Below are 11,370 nucleotides of genomic sequence, written 5' to 3'. Positions count from 1 at the left end.
AATTTGGTCTCTGTCACAACCAATCAATATTTCTGTTGTAGCAGGAGCCAGCCAGAGACAATACATGAAGGAATGGGAATGAGTTTCAAGAAGAGGTTGTTGATATACAAGAACAGGTGGCCAGCCTGTTTTTTGCCAACCTCTGATCTAGGCAGGGAACCATACTTCTCTCCTTTTAAAGAGAATTTTGGTTGATTAGCAATATTCTAGTCTTAGTAGTTTATTAAATACACAAAACAGAACATCAATCAGCAAATGCTCATGTGATTCGTGTGAACCAGTCAACTCAGTGTGAGTGAACAGAAAGCAACATTCTTGATCTTGATTCTCACCATGTCTACAGTAGTAGGCTCAGGGTGGGCAGGCAATATACTTCCCTATGTATGAGATCCTTATGGGTATAACTGAGCTGACTTTATAAGAATGAGCTCTAGGAACCAAAAAGTGACCATATTGACACTACTTTTAAAAATGGCAGGGTTTAGAATAAAAATTGAGAGAATGCCAGTCAGTGCAGAATCAGGAAAAGCCTTTTAAAAGTGATGACAAAAACTTCAATGACATGTTTAGAGAAGATATCAGGGATTAGAAGTGGCAAAACAAACTCTGGCCTAAAATGGCCTTTAATACTAATTCTAGAAACCAAAATAATTAAAAGGCTGAAACAAAATATGAGACATTAGTATAATTGGCACTTCAGTTTAGTGGAATGTATGTGTAAATGGTAACAAGAGGACAGCTACAAGTTAACTCTCAAACTGTAAAGAAAAAATCCAAAACATTTAAATAAGCCATCTGCAAAAATGACACAAACCAAAATATGTTTGGTTTTAGGAATACCCAAAATTTAAGGTAACCTAGGCAGTAAGTGGAACATGGTCCTTGATAAACTCAATGGTAGAGTCTAATAAATGCCCTGGTTAGGTAAGAGCCCTCTGGTCAAGGTGAAATGTCAGCAGAGCAGCTTCCATTTACTTAATACAGAACACTCAGTACATGCCAGAAACTTTACACACATTATTTTTTTTTCAATTTTCACAATAGTCTATGGGGGAATTATTTATGAATGAGAAAACTAAACCTTAGAGATGTTAATTTGCCTAAAGCTACTACTAGGGGACAGAGCTATGATTCAAACATATACCAGGACTCTACAAATGGTATTCTTAACAAACTTATTGCATTTTTCAAATGGATCATCTGTAGAGCTTTATTGTGCAATATTTTAAAAGATATGCTTTAAAAAAATGTTCCATGGGCAAATCAGTTGGGAAATTCTGTGTGTTTACTGGAGTCTAGGATATCTCAGCCTTTATTATAAATCCGAACACCAAATAAAATAGCAAATGTATTGGTTGGCCTTTCTAGACCCTCTCTTTATCTTGTCCTTCCTCTTTCTAACTGCACAAAGTGAACAACTAATGGAAAATAATACTTCACGATGTGGACTAGATATAGTAGGGGTTTATAATTATGGCGCTCAAAATGACTGATTTGAGACTCAGCATTTAAAAATGAATGTTTTTATGTAACAAAAATTAAACAGAATTTAAAAAAAACTAAACTTAAATACATTGGATAATAGTTATAGTAAAGAATATGCTCTAAGAATGGGAATAAAAGCTAATTGGTTCCTTTTGGTACCACTAACTCAGAAGACCTTAGTTGTAAACAAGTAGGATGATGCAATGTATGACATAATTAAAACTGGGTAAACCTGTTGTAGGTGTGTTCCTCAAAGAGTTTGGCAAGCATTTGTCCATGTCTATTAAAGCTACTGAGCAAATGGGTTGGCATGAATAGTTATATCCTTAATGTGCACATCATTAAGAGGTCGGTATGTCTTCTCATTTACTGGTAACTTCTCCAATTCATCTAGAGTCTCCAGACCATCTATTACCCTGAAAGAGAAACAAGATAATGAATGAAAATTTTCTCAGATTGAACACAATATCCTAATACCTATATCAATTATAGTGTCCTTAAGAGAAAAGGACCATGTCTCATAGTTCTTTGAATTCCCTAGTTGAGTGTACAATAAAATATTGATTTGATTATCTACCACAGATATGGGCCAAAATTCAGAAATAAAAATAAAAATTCATTTTTATGCCCTCAGACAACAATAGGAATGGGTAGGAATATTCCCACCAAAGTACCTAAACATTGTAGTCTGCCCCATTTATACAGCATAGCTACCATGGGGCCAATATAACTAGTCAGATTTTCTTTGCTACAGGAAATACCTGGAGAAAGTATGGAAGGATGACACTATTATTATAAATACTGCCCTATACTGAAGGTCTTTAAGTGGGTGGCCACTTTGCACTTGATTGCTTAAATATGGTGTTTTGAATTTTTGCTTTTGTACAGTAAGAAAAAGCAATAGTAATAAAAATAGGAAGAGAGAAGATGAACAGTTAAGCCTATTTGCAGTAAGATCCCTTCATATTTCCATTAAGAAAAAGAAATATTGAGAGCTAGTCTTCAGATATATTCTCAAGTTAGTTTAACACATTTGCTTAAGAAAAGGTGGCTTTTTAGATTGTACCTCTTAGTAAAACTCAAGTCAATTCTCGAACTATATGTGTATTATGTATTTACATTTAATACTGGGATTCCACTAAAATGGCACTGTAACCAAAACCTTTTGATTTTACTCCCAAATGTATGACAATTAAGGCCTTTAAATTATAAGTTTTAAAGGCTTTCCCACCTTGTAGGTCAGTGAGAGAAACAAAGAATATAGGAAACGGATCTCAGGCACATAAGAGCATGCAAACTGAGCTAAGTCAAGTCAAGTAACAGGGACATGGCCTTTTCAAGAACTAGTGAAAAGCTATATACCATCTTCCCAGAAAAATGTGTGTGCATATACACAAAACACACAATTTCAAGAAGTCAATGGACCTAAGGTTAAGAATCTTTGTTCTAAACCCTACAGTTTTGTCACAAATCCAGTAAGGTAAGTTCTGGTAATTACTGATCAGTAATTCTGACAGTGGGTTAAGGGAGAAAATAAAAGGAAGGGAATCTGGATTACCTACATACATACAAAGAATTCTATGGGCTGTAATATTTCATTAATTATTAATAATCTAAATTAGACATGAATATGGAATGAAAAAGAAAGTTTAGTCTTCTATTTTTAATTAGCCTAACTTGGCATTCAAATTATTAAATAAAACAAACTCTAGAACTGTACCTTAGTTTGTTGAGTATAGTATTTGTTGAATCAACAGAGAATTTGACTGCCTGCTGACTTATAAATGCAGCTCCCAAGTAAACTTTATAATGGATATTCTGCCAGATATTGCTAAATACCTCCCTAGTATCCAGTTTCCCCTTCTTACAGAAACCTCATTTCATTGAGAGTCTGGCTGAAAAACATTTCCTACTCTTCTTTGTAGGTAAGGATGGCCACATTGCAAAGTTCTGGGTCTTTTAAGAAAAGTCTTTAAAAAGGGGCAGACTCAGCTGGGCAGGCACCTTTGGCCCTTACTCCTTCAGTCTGCCTGGAACACAGATGTTCTGGAGCTGGCCTGCCCGTATTACGACCATGTGGTCAGCTTGGGTAGAAGATAAAGATGGTTGGGAAGAAAGACAGAGGCACCTAGAACACTGGTGACACCACCCCAGTCCATCTTGTTCAAGCCCCTGTTTTTCAGATCTTAGTTGCTGCAAAATGCTATTCTCAGTGAAAACAGGCACATTACTGTTAATTTGCATAATGAATCTTAAAAAATTATTAACCTCTCTTTTACAAAATCAAGAAATTGAGGTGCAGCAAGGTTATAACTTCTCAAGGTCACAGGGCTGGTAAGTGGTGGTCTTAAATTCCAGCTATGTTTATTTCTCATACTGCTCTTTCAATATTAGTTATGCTACTATCACAGCCACTCATATGCATCTCTTATAATGAAATTCCAAAGAAAACCATAACCAGAATACTCACTTTCCAAATACTGTGTATTTCATGTCCAAATGTGGCTGCTTGCCATAGGTAATAAAAAACTGAGATCCATTGGTATTTGGGCCATTATTAGCCATAGATACAACACCTCTAACATTGTGCTGAAAAAGACCAAAGTATTAATTTGTATTTTAAATAAATATTCCAAGTACAGAACTAAAACAAGATGTGCATTCTTTAACTTCCCAATATTTAAGGAACCAAGAAAACATTGAATCAGCTTCTACTTGGGCAAACCCAAATGTTCAGTTGCTATATTATTGTTATCTCCAAAAACTTATGTGTAAGTTGTTTATATATCAAATCATATCTCCTAATTAATTTTATTTTCACTTTGGAGAAGTATAGCCACAAGCACTTTTAGTAATACCAATGTATAATAGAAATAATCCTTACATTTATATTAAGGGACAGTGTGCTGGTATGAAATGATCAGGCAGACATAAAACTAAAATCCCCATAATCTCTTCATACATACACTGGGCTCTGGCTAGTTTCTTGATCTGTAAAACAAGGGAGGTTGGGCTAGTTGTGGGGTTTATTCATAATTTAAATGCTCATGAGGGTCAGCAGATAATGAATTGATAAGTGGGCAGAATGTAAACACTAGGGAGTGATGGAGTCTGGCTAGAGGAATAATATATCTCCTGCCTAATGGCATTAAAAAAATGTTTTTTAACCAATGGCCAGAGAGAATGCATCTATGGGTCTTCCACCCATTGGCAGTTAGTTCATAACCCCAGGACTAGATGATCGAAGGAAGGTCTCTTCCAGCTCAATATTCGTGATACTATTTGTTGTACAAGGGACAGTATACAGGAATTAAAAGACTTTACTGATAAGATTGAAGACATGACAGACCCATGTTATAGGGAGGTGCCTCAATATAAAAATACACTATAAATAACTTCAACGATTAGTCCATCTTTAGTTATTTACCAGGGACACTAATGAGACAAGCAACAGAGATATGTATTCCCCAATTAATTTCATTTTCGCTTTGGAGAAGTACAAGACTTTTAGCAATATCAATGTATAATAGATGCAGCTACATCAAGATATTAATGCTTTATCGTCTCCTTAAAAGGTGACTACCAATCAAATGTAACCTTTGATACACACAAGACTATATATACCACTTGTAATAAAGCAAGTACCATTAACTTATTTCTACACTTTAAGAATTAAGATTGAGTAAACCTGCATATGTTTCTGTGCTCCTCTCATGTAGTACCTTAGCTTCTCCAAGGAGTAACCACTATTCTAATATCTTTATATGCCTACATAATATACACTTGATTCCTGAATAGGTCTTGAACAAGGGTTTGAATTATGTGAATTCACTTATACTCGTATTTTCTTAAATCTGCGGTTGGGAGCCTGCAGATTTGGAGAAAGAATTCTATGCATTGTACACATACAGTCCCTTACTTTATATAAGAGACTTGAGCATCCTTGGATTTTGGTATCCACAGGGGTGGAGTAGGAGTATCCTAAAACCAATGCCCCATGGATACTAAGGGATAAAAGTCATACATGGATTTTCAACTACACAAGGAGTATAGGTACTCTTATCCCCTACATTGTTCAAGGGTCAACTGTATTGTTTCCTTTTCCTTGTTTCTGAGCCCTATAAAATAGTATCATACTATTTGTATTCTTCTAGGCAATATTCTCTACACTTATTATGTTTCTAAGATTCCTACATGTATATATAGCTGTAGTTCTGATTTTTTTTACTGCTGTATATTTCACTCCTGTATATACTACAATTTGTCCATTCTATGATCAACAGACATTTGGGTTGTTTTTAGCTTTTTGCCATTAAAATACTACTCTAGGAACACTTTTTTACGTCTTTCCTGATGCACATACACACATTTTCTAGGGTAAACACTTGGGAAAGGAATTGCTGGGTCAGGGTATGTAAATATTTAAAGCACATCCTCAACTCTGATATATAAATAAGTGATTCTTAATCCTGGCTGTTGTGAGAATTAACAGAGAACCTTAACATATAATCAAGGTCCTAATCAGTCCTACTGACTATTTTTCTCTATATTCATGAGGAAGAGTAGATAAGGCCCTAATTTGTTATGTTTTTAAAACTTACTGCTGAGTCTGTAACAGCCAAGGTTGAAAACCACTGGTATAGGATTACAGATTAGTGTTATGAAAGCTGTCATTAATTAGTGCCTAAAATGTTTTCTTTCTAATTCAGGAAAAGGATGACTTTGTAAATAATTTACCACCTTCCAACTTCAATTCCTATAACAAAGGTAGTATTTCTTTATAACAGAAAAGCAAAAACATAAAATAAATTACTCCTAGTCTGATCATCCAGAGATAAAGACTGCAATAAATTTTTTTTTTTTTTTCAGAAAATGTCCAGGGTATATTTTAATGTAACTGAAATATAATATGCTAAATTACTGATTGAGGGGAATTTGTTGCTTTTTTTCTAATTATAAAATTACCATTCTATAGAGATGCTAAGTTTAAAAGACCACATAGTAAAGTGTTAATGGATATTATCTCTGGGAAGTTGAACTGATTTTATTTTAAATAGGCATGCATTGTTTTTTTAACTTTAGGAAAAAAATACAAGAAAATTCTTTTAAAAGTTTTAGAAAGCCCCAGCTGGCATAGCTCAGTGGATTGCACATGGGCCTTCGAACCAGAGGGTCACTGGGTTGATTCCCAGTCAGGCACTTGCTCCCTCCCAGTGGGAGGCAAGTGAGAGGCCACCATGCATTGATGTCCCTCTCCCTCTCTTTCTCCTTTCCTTTCCCTCTCTCTAAAATAAATAAATAAATAAATAAAATCTTAAAAAAAAAGAAAAACTTTTTAGAAAAAATATGATAAAGACAGTAAAATTCCCTAATTTTAATGTGATAAATATTTATATACACTTCTCTTTAATTTCACAGAGCTCTACTACAGGCATTAAGTAACATTAATAAAGGAATATTCAAACATCCAACAGATGATGATAAAAGTTAGAGACTGATAACAGCAATATTGCAACCAGAAGGTCTGATAGTCTTTCCTCCCCACTCTCAAAAAAAGGCTAATGGTTCATGTCATTCAACATGAATTTTACAGTGAGACATTAAGTACCTTCAGTACAATATATTGCTGATTAAACATTTCAGGCTGGACCCAAAGATGAGCTCACTTAATATCAAGATCCATGTGATGGTGAGACTCCAGAATATATTTTAGGCTAGATCTGCTATTTATATTTTTTCTCTGATATCATTTATCAAGTGTGCAGAAACTACAAAAAAAATGTATATCTGTTCACTAATGATGTTACCTTGTGTTACTACAACATATATATCAAAGTTTCCAAATGTATACATGGCATGAGAAAACAATTCTGAAGCATTGGGGACATACCTTAAGATATTCACTGTATTCATCCTCAAATTTCTTGCCCCAGATACTGTTACCTCCTCTTCCAGTACCTGTATTACAAAACAAATAACAAAACTATCTAATTATAGGATGGGTTTATTTCCTAAAATTTAAGGGCTGGTTTAAAGTATAACTCTTTAAATACAAATAAAATGTGACTCATCCTCTCTCTTTAAGTTTATTTTTTATTGTATTCTTTCCCATTACCATTTAGATAAGTCTACTCTTCCTCAAATTTCGTTTTATAAACCAGAAAAATAAAATGTCTCTATAAAAAAACTCTCCTTATGAATATTATTCATATTTTAGAGCTAGTTGCTAGTAGCTTCAGCTTAAAAATTGCTTGTTATTGTAAAGTAGATCAATTAGAAAAACTCTACATGCTTTCATTTTTCTATTCTTTGTCTACCCCCCTCTTCATACTATATACCACTTCTCTATATTTTAATGGAGGAACTTACCTGTGGGATCTCCTGTTTGAACCATGAAGCCCTTTATATTTCTATGAAATATACAGCCATTGTAGTAATTACTGGCACAAAGAGCCAGGAAATTCTGAAGAGAGTAAAAATAATGATTGAGAAATGATGTAGCAGAAACACATTTAAGATAAAGAATTAACTATATTTACTGAAAACACTTTAACAGCATATTTAAACTATGTCCTTTAGGCATAGTTTAGGCATATGTCCTTTAGGCATACTTTGGATGATGTCGCTTCCCTGCCCAAAGCACTTTAATGGCTCCTTTCAGTTTTTTGGGAGAAAATACAAACTCCTAAGCAGGACCTAATAAGTCCTACATGACCTAGCCTACCTCTACATGTCATATGATAATGACCCCTTCCATGTTGCTTACTATGTTAACCCCATCAGCCTTCTGAAAATTCATCCCAAGGAGACAGGCCTTCCCATCCTGAGGCCTTTGTACCTGTTATCTCTATACCTGGAATGTTCTTTTTATATATCTTTTCTTGGAGATGCTTTCATTACCTTTCATACTCAGTTTAAGTATAACTATCTTGGCTAGGCCTGCCCTCACATTCTTTTAAATAATTTTTTCCCCATTATTCTTTCTCCCTTTTTTGAAAAAGATGTTTATTTATTTACTTTTAGACAGAGGGAAAGGGAAGGAGAAAGAGAAAGATACATCAGTGTGTGGTTGCCTCTCACTCACCCACTCCTGGGGAACTGGCCCACAATCCAGGCATGTGCCCTGACTGGGAATCGACCCAGCAACCCTTTGGTTTGCAGACTGGCATTCAATCCACTGAGCCACACCAGCCAAAGCCCCCATTATTCTCTGTTTCAACATTGTATTGCCTTCAAGGCATTATCACCATCTAGAATTACTTTTTTTCTAGAATAAATCTGCCCCCACCCCCTGCCTATCTTCCCACCTAGAACATCAGCTCCACAAGAGTTAATGTCTCTTGTTCATCACTGTATTCCCACTTTCAAGACAGAATTTCATAAATAGCTGTTGAATGATTACACACACACACACACACACACACACACAGTTGACTCTTCTTTCTTCTATCCTTGTCATTTAAACAAGTGAAATAATGTAACAGAGAGTTCTCTTACCTGATATCTAATGATTACTTATATTTCCTAAGAAAAAATGAGCCAGAATAGAAAGATACCAGTCACTCCTGTAGACATCAGGAAGGGTAATTGGAAATTAGGCCAGAAATTATGATGGCTGGTTTTTCCTGACAATGGTTTTATTTTATACAAAAGTGGGTTTTTTCTCTCTTTTTTGGATGTGGTTGACTTTTTAAAATTATTTAATTTCAAAATGGTTATCCTGTTGCATTAACTCATTTTTTTATTTGTACATAACAGTACTCACTTCACAGGCTTTGGGTGTCCTCTCACAGAAGATTTCTATTTTAATATCACCTACATCTGTATGCAGTGTTACCGACTAAAAGGAAAAAGAATGCAAGAACAAATGAGATTTCTTCAGGGGACTTTACGCACTGTATGATTTCCCTAACTAGATATTAAAGATGACAATCTAAATAAAAATAGACAGACATACTCTTTCAGAGATGATCTGTCCACATAGCAGCTATGAGAGATTAAGCTGTATTCCTTCAAAGTTACTTCACCAGTAGAAAAAAACTTCAGAAGATAAATATAAAGGTTAGGGTAAAGTGGTATTAATGCTAAAAATTAGGGAGCAGATATTGTGATGGAAGTAATTATTTTAAGTTTGAATTTTTCAGCAGTAAAAACAAAAACAATTGTAATGTCAAAACTATTGATTTAAATGGCATTCACCATTGTTTATTGAAAATGGTAAGAGAATGACTTTCGAAACATAATTTTCACCATTCCCCTTACGTAATTTAATTATGAATGACAGGGTTAAAAATTATTCCTTTCTCAACTAAAGACAGGACATAGAAAACATCTGTTTCCAGATTCTAAATGTGCACTAAGTAACCACAATATTTTTTTTCCCTTGGTTCTCTTTATTCTGGCTCTTTGTTTGCTTTATCTGTTACTTTGGTAGCTTGAATACTCCTTTTATAGTTATCCCATTGAAGAAAGAAGGGAAATTATTATTCTGGGGCTTCCTTTTACATTTTTCTTCTTATTACAATGGTATCTAGCTGTCAGAATATGGCCATGTATCTATGAAGATACAAAGCAGAAGTCTGGGGGGCTGTTATTCTAGTTGCTGTCTACTTCAAGCTCAAGCTGCCCACCTTGATACTGAGCAAAAGTTTCCAATTAAAATTTCAACACCTGGGCTATACTCTTCTGCTCCTCCTCCCCCTTTTCATCTCGATCTACCTTGTAATCAATCTTTTTCTATAAAAGGTAAATTCTGCATGTTTTAAGTCAAAATATAAATTAAAAAGTAGTTTTGCTTTTTGTTGAGAACCATTTTTCATTGTATGTTTCTATAGCTTATTGCTTCCCTGTCTTGCCATTGATATTGCTGTACAGTTTTATTTCCCTTGACTGAATTGCTAAAATTTATTTTTGAGAGACGGTCATAAGAAGTCTATAGAACTTACCATTTTTCTTCTTGATGGTTACTTTTACTTAATTTCTCCCAGTCTCATCTAGAGAAGCTCAACAACGAATCTCCATTCCCAAAAGAAAAAAATAATTAAGTTCATTTTTCTCTCTTACCTCACACATGCTTATTTTTACTGCATATGTAAAAGATAAAGTCTCGAAGAGCAGCCCTCTCCCCCTAGTAGTAAAAATCCGGTCATAGAAGTGATGAAGAGATGCTACCCGACTTAAGCTTTTCAACCTCCTACTTACCCTGTTCACTCTTCTTCAAGATCCTCCTTGCAAGTCCTCCAAGAAGCCAACTATCGTACATTACGGACTTGGGTCTCTTGACTTCTGTGCGGCTATTTGCCTCCCCTCCAAGTTTCTGCTCTCAAGTCAGGTCTCACTGACTTGACAACTCTATTCTAAAATGCCTTGATCCTAGTACTTTTCCTATTTTCTTTTCCCCATAACACTTATCTCTAATATACCATATCCTTTATTAAGTGTGTTGTTTGAACATCACCTTCTCCACCCTGAACTCACCCGAATTAGCCCAAGAACTAAAACACTCAACGCTCTCCAAATCCAGAAAGAATGAGCGCGTTATCCCAGACTTACTTGCCCACTTCGGTAAGCAGAGCTGTTGCTAAAACTTTCAGAAAAGGTGAATTGCAGATGCCCCCACAGGTGTGCAGATTCGAAATTAGTTTCTTCAGGCCACCGGAAGCTGAGCAAGGGACGCATTAGAGAGAACGCCTCTCGTGGGCTCGCCTTCGCCGCCGCCCCGCCTCTAGCTCAAACCAAGACAAGTAGAACTAGGGATACAATGTAATTTATCTCCACCGGGAACACTTTTGACAGTGAAAGGAAGCTCTCTCAACACTAGGACAGGAATCCTAACCCGGAACTACTTTAGGCAACTCCAGAGTTTCCTGGGGCTCAGAGGTAAAA

The 11,370-nt window shown here is 35.3% G+C and overlaps 1 protein-coding gene across 4 annotated transcripts; it reads right to left on the bottom strand.

The window, feature by feature from the left end:
• Positions 1-1,209: 1,209 nt before the first annotated feature.
• PPIL3 (peptidylprolyl isomerase like 3) lies at positions 1,210-11,349 on the bottom strand. Of its 4 annotated transcripts, none has more exons than XM_028509333.2 (7): positions 11,038-11,349; positions 10,431-10,500; positions 9,251-9,325; positions 7,855-7,948; positions 7,376-7,443; positions 3,956-4,074; positions 1,210-1,901 (listed from the first exon to the last, which is right to left on the bottom strand). In XM_028509333.2, exons 2-7 carry the CDS (start codon positions 10,431-10,433, stop codon positions 1,775-1,777), a joined length of 486 nt encoding a protein of 161 aa, XP_028365134.1. In that variant the 5' UTR covers positions 10,434-10,500; positions 11,038-11,349; the 3' UTR covers positions 1,210-1,774. The 4 variants fall into 4 exon arrangements, with proteins under 4 accessions (XP_028365134.1, XP_035879005.1, XP_035879003.1 ...); XM_036023112.1 differs by having other exon boundaries at positions 11,042-11,095; XM_036023110.1 differs by lacking the exon at positions 10,431-10,500.
• Between the last annotated feature and the right edge of the window lie 21 nt (positions 11,350-11,370).

Source organism: Phyllostomus discolor, chromosome 4 (genome assembly GCF_004126475.2).
Source record: "Phyllostomus discolor isolate MPI-MPIP mPhyDis1 chromosome 4, mPhyDis1.pri.v3, whole genome shotgun sequence".
Lineage (NCBI taxonomy): Eukaryota > Metazoa > Chordata > Mammalia > Chiroptera > Phyllostomidae > Phyllostomus > Phyllostomus discolor.
This window is presented reverse-complemented; position numbering and strand designations above follow the sequence as displayed.

What these genes read in the sequence shown, in the direction of transcription:
- PPIL3 (XM_036023110.1), bottom strand. Translation starts at nt 11,163, where the DNA reads ATGCGTCCCTTGCTCAGCTTCCGGTGGCCTGAAGAAACTAATTTCGAA. An exon ending in CTGCTTACCGAAGTGGGCAA is followed by an intron (nt 9,326 to 11,037) that starts GTAAGTCTGGGA and finishes TTTTCCTTTTAG; the next exon opens with TCGGTAACACTGCATACAGA. An exon ending in TCAAACAGGAGATCCCACAG is followed by an intron (nt 7,444 to 7,854) that starts GTAAGTTCCTCC and finishes TTTGTAATACAG; the next exon opens with GTACTGGAAGAGGAGGTAAC.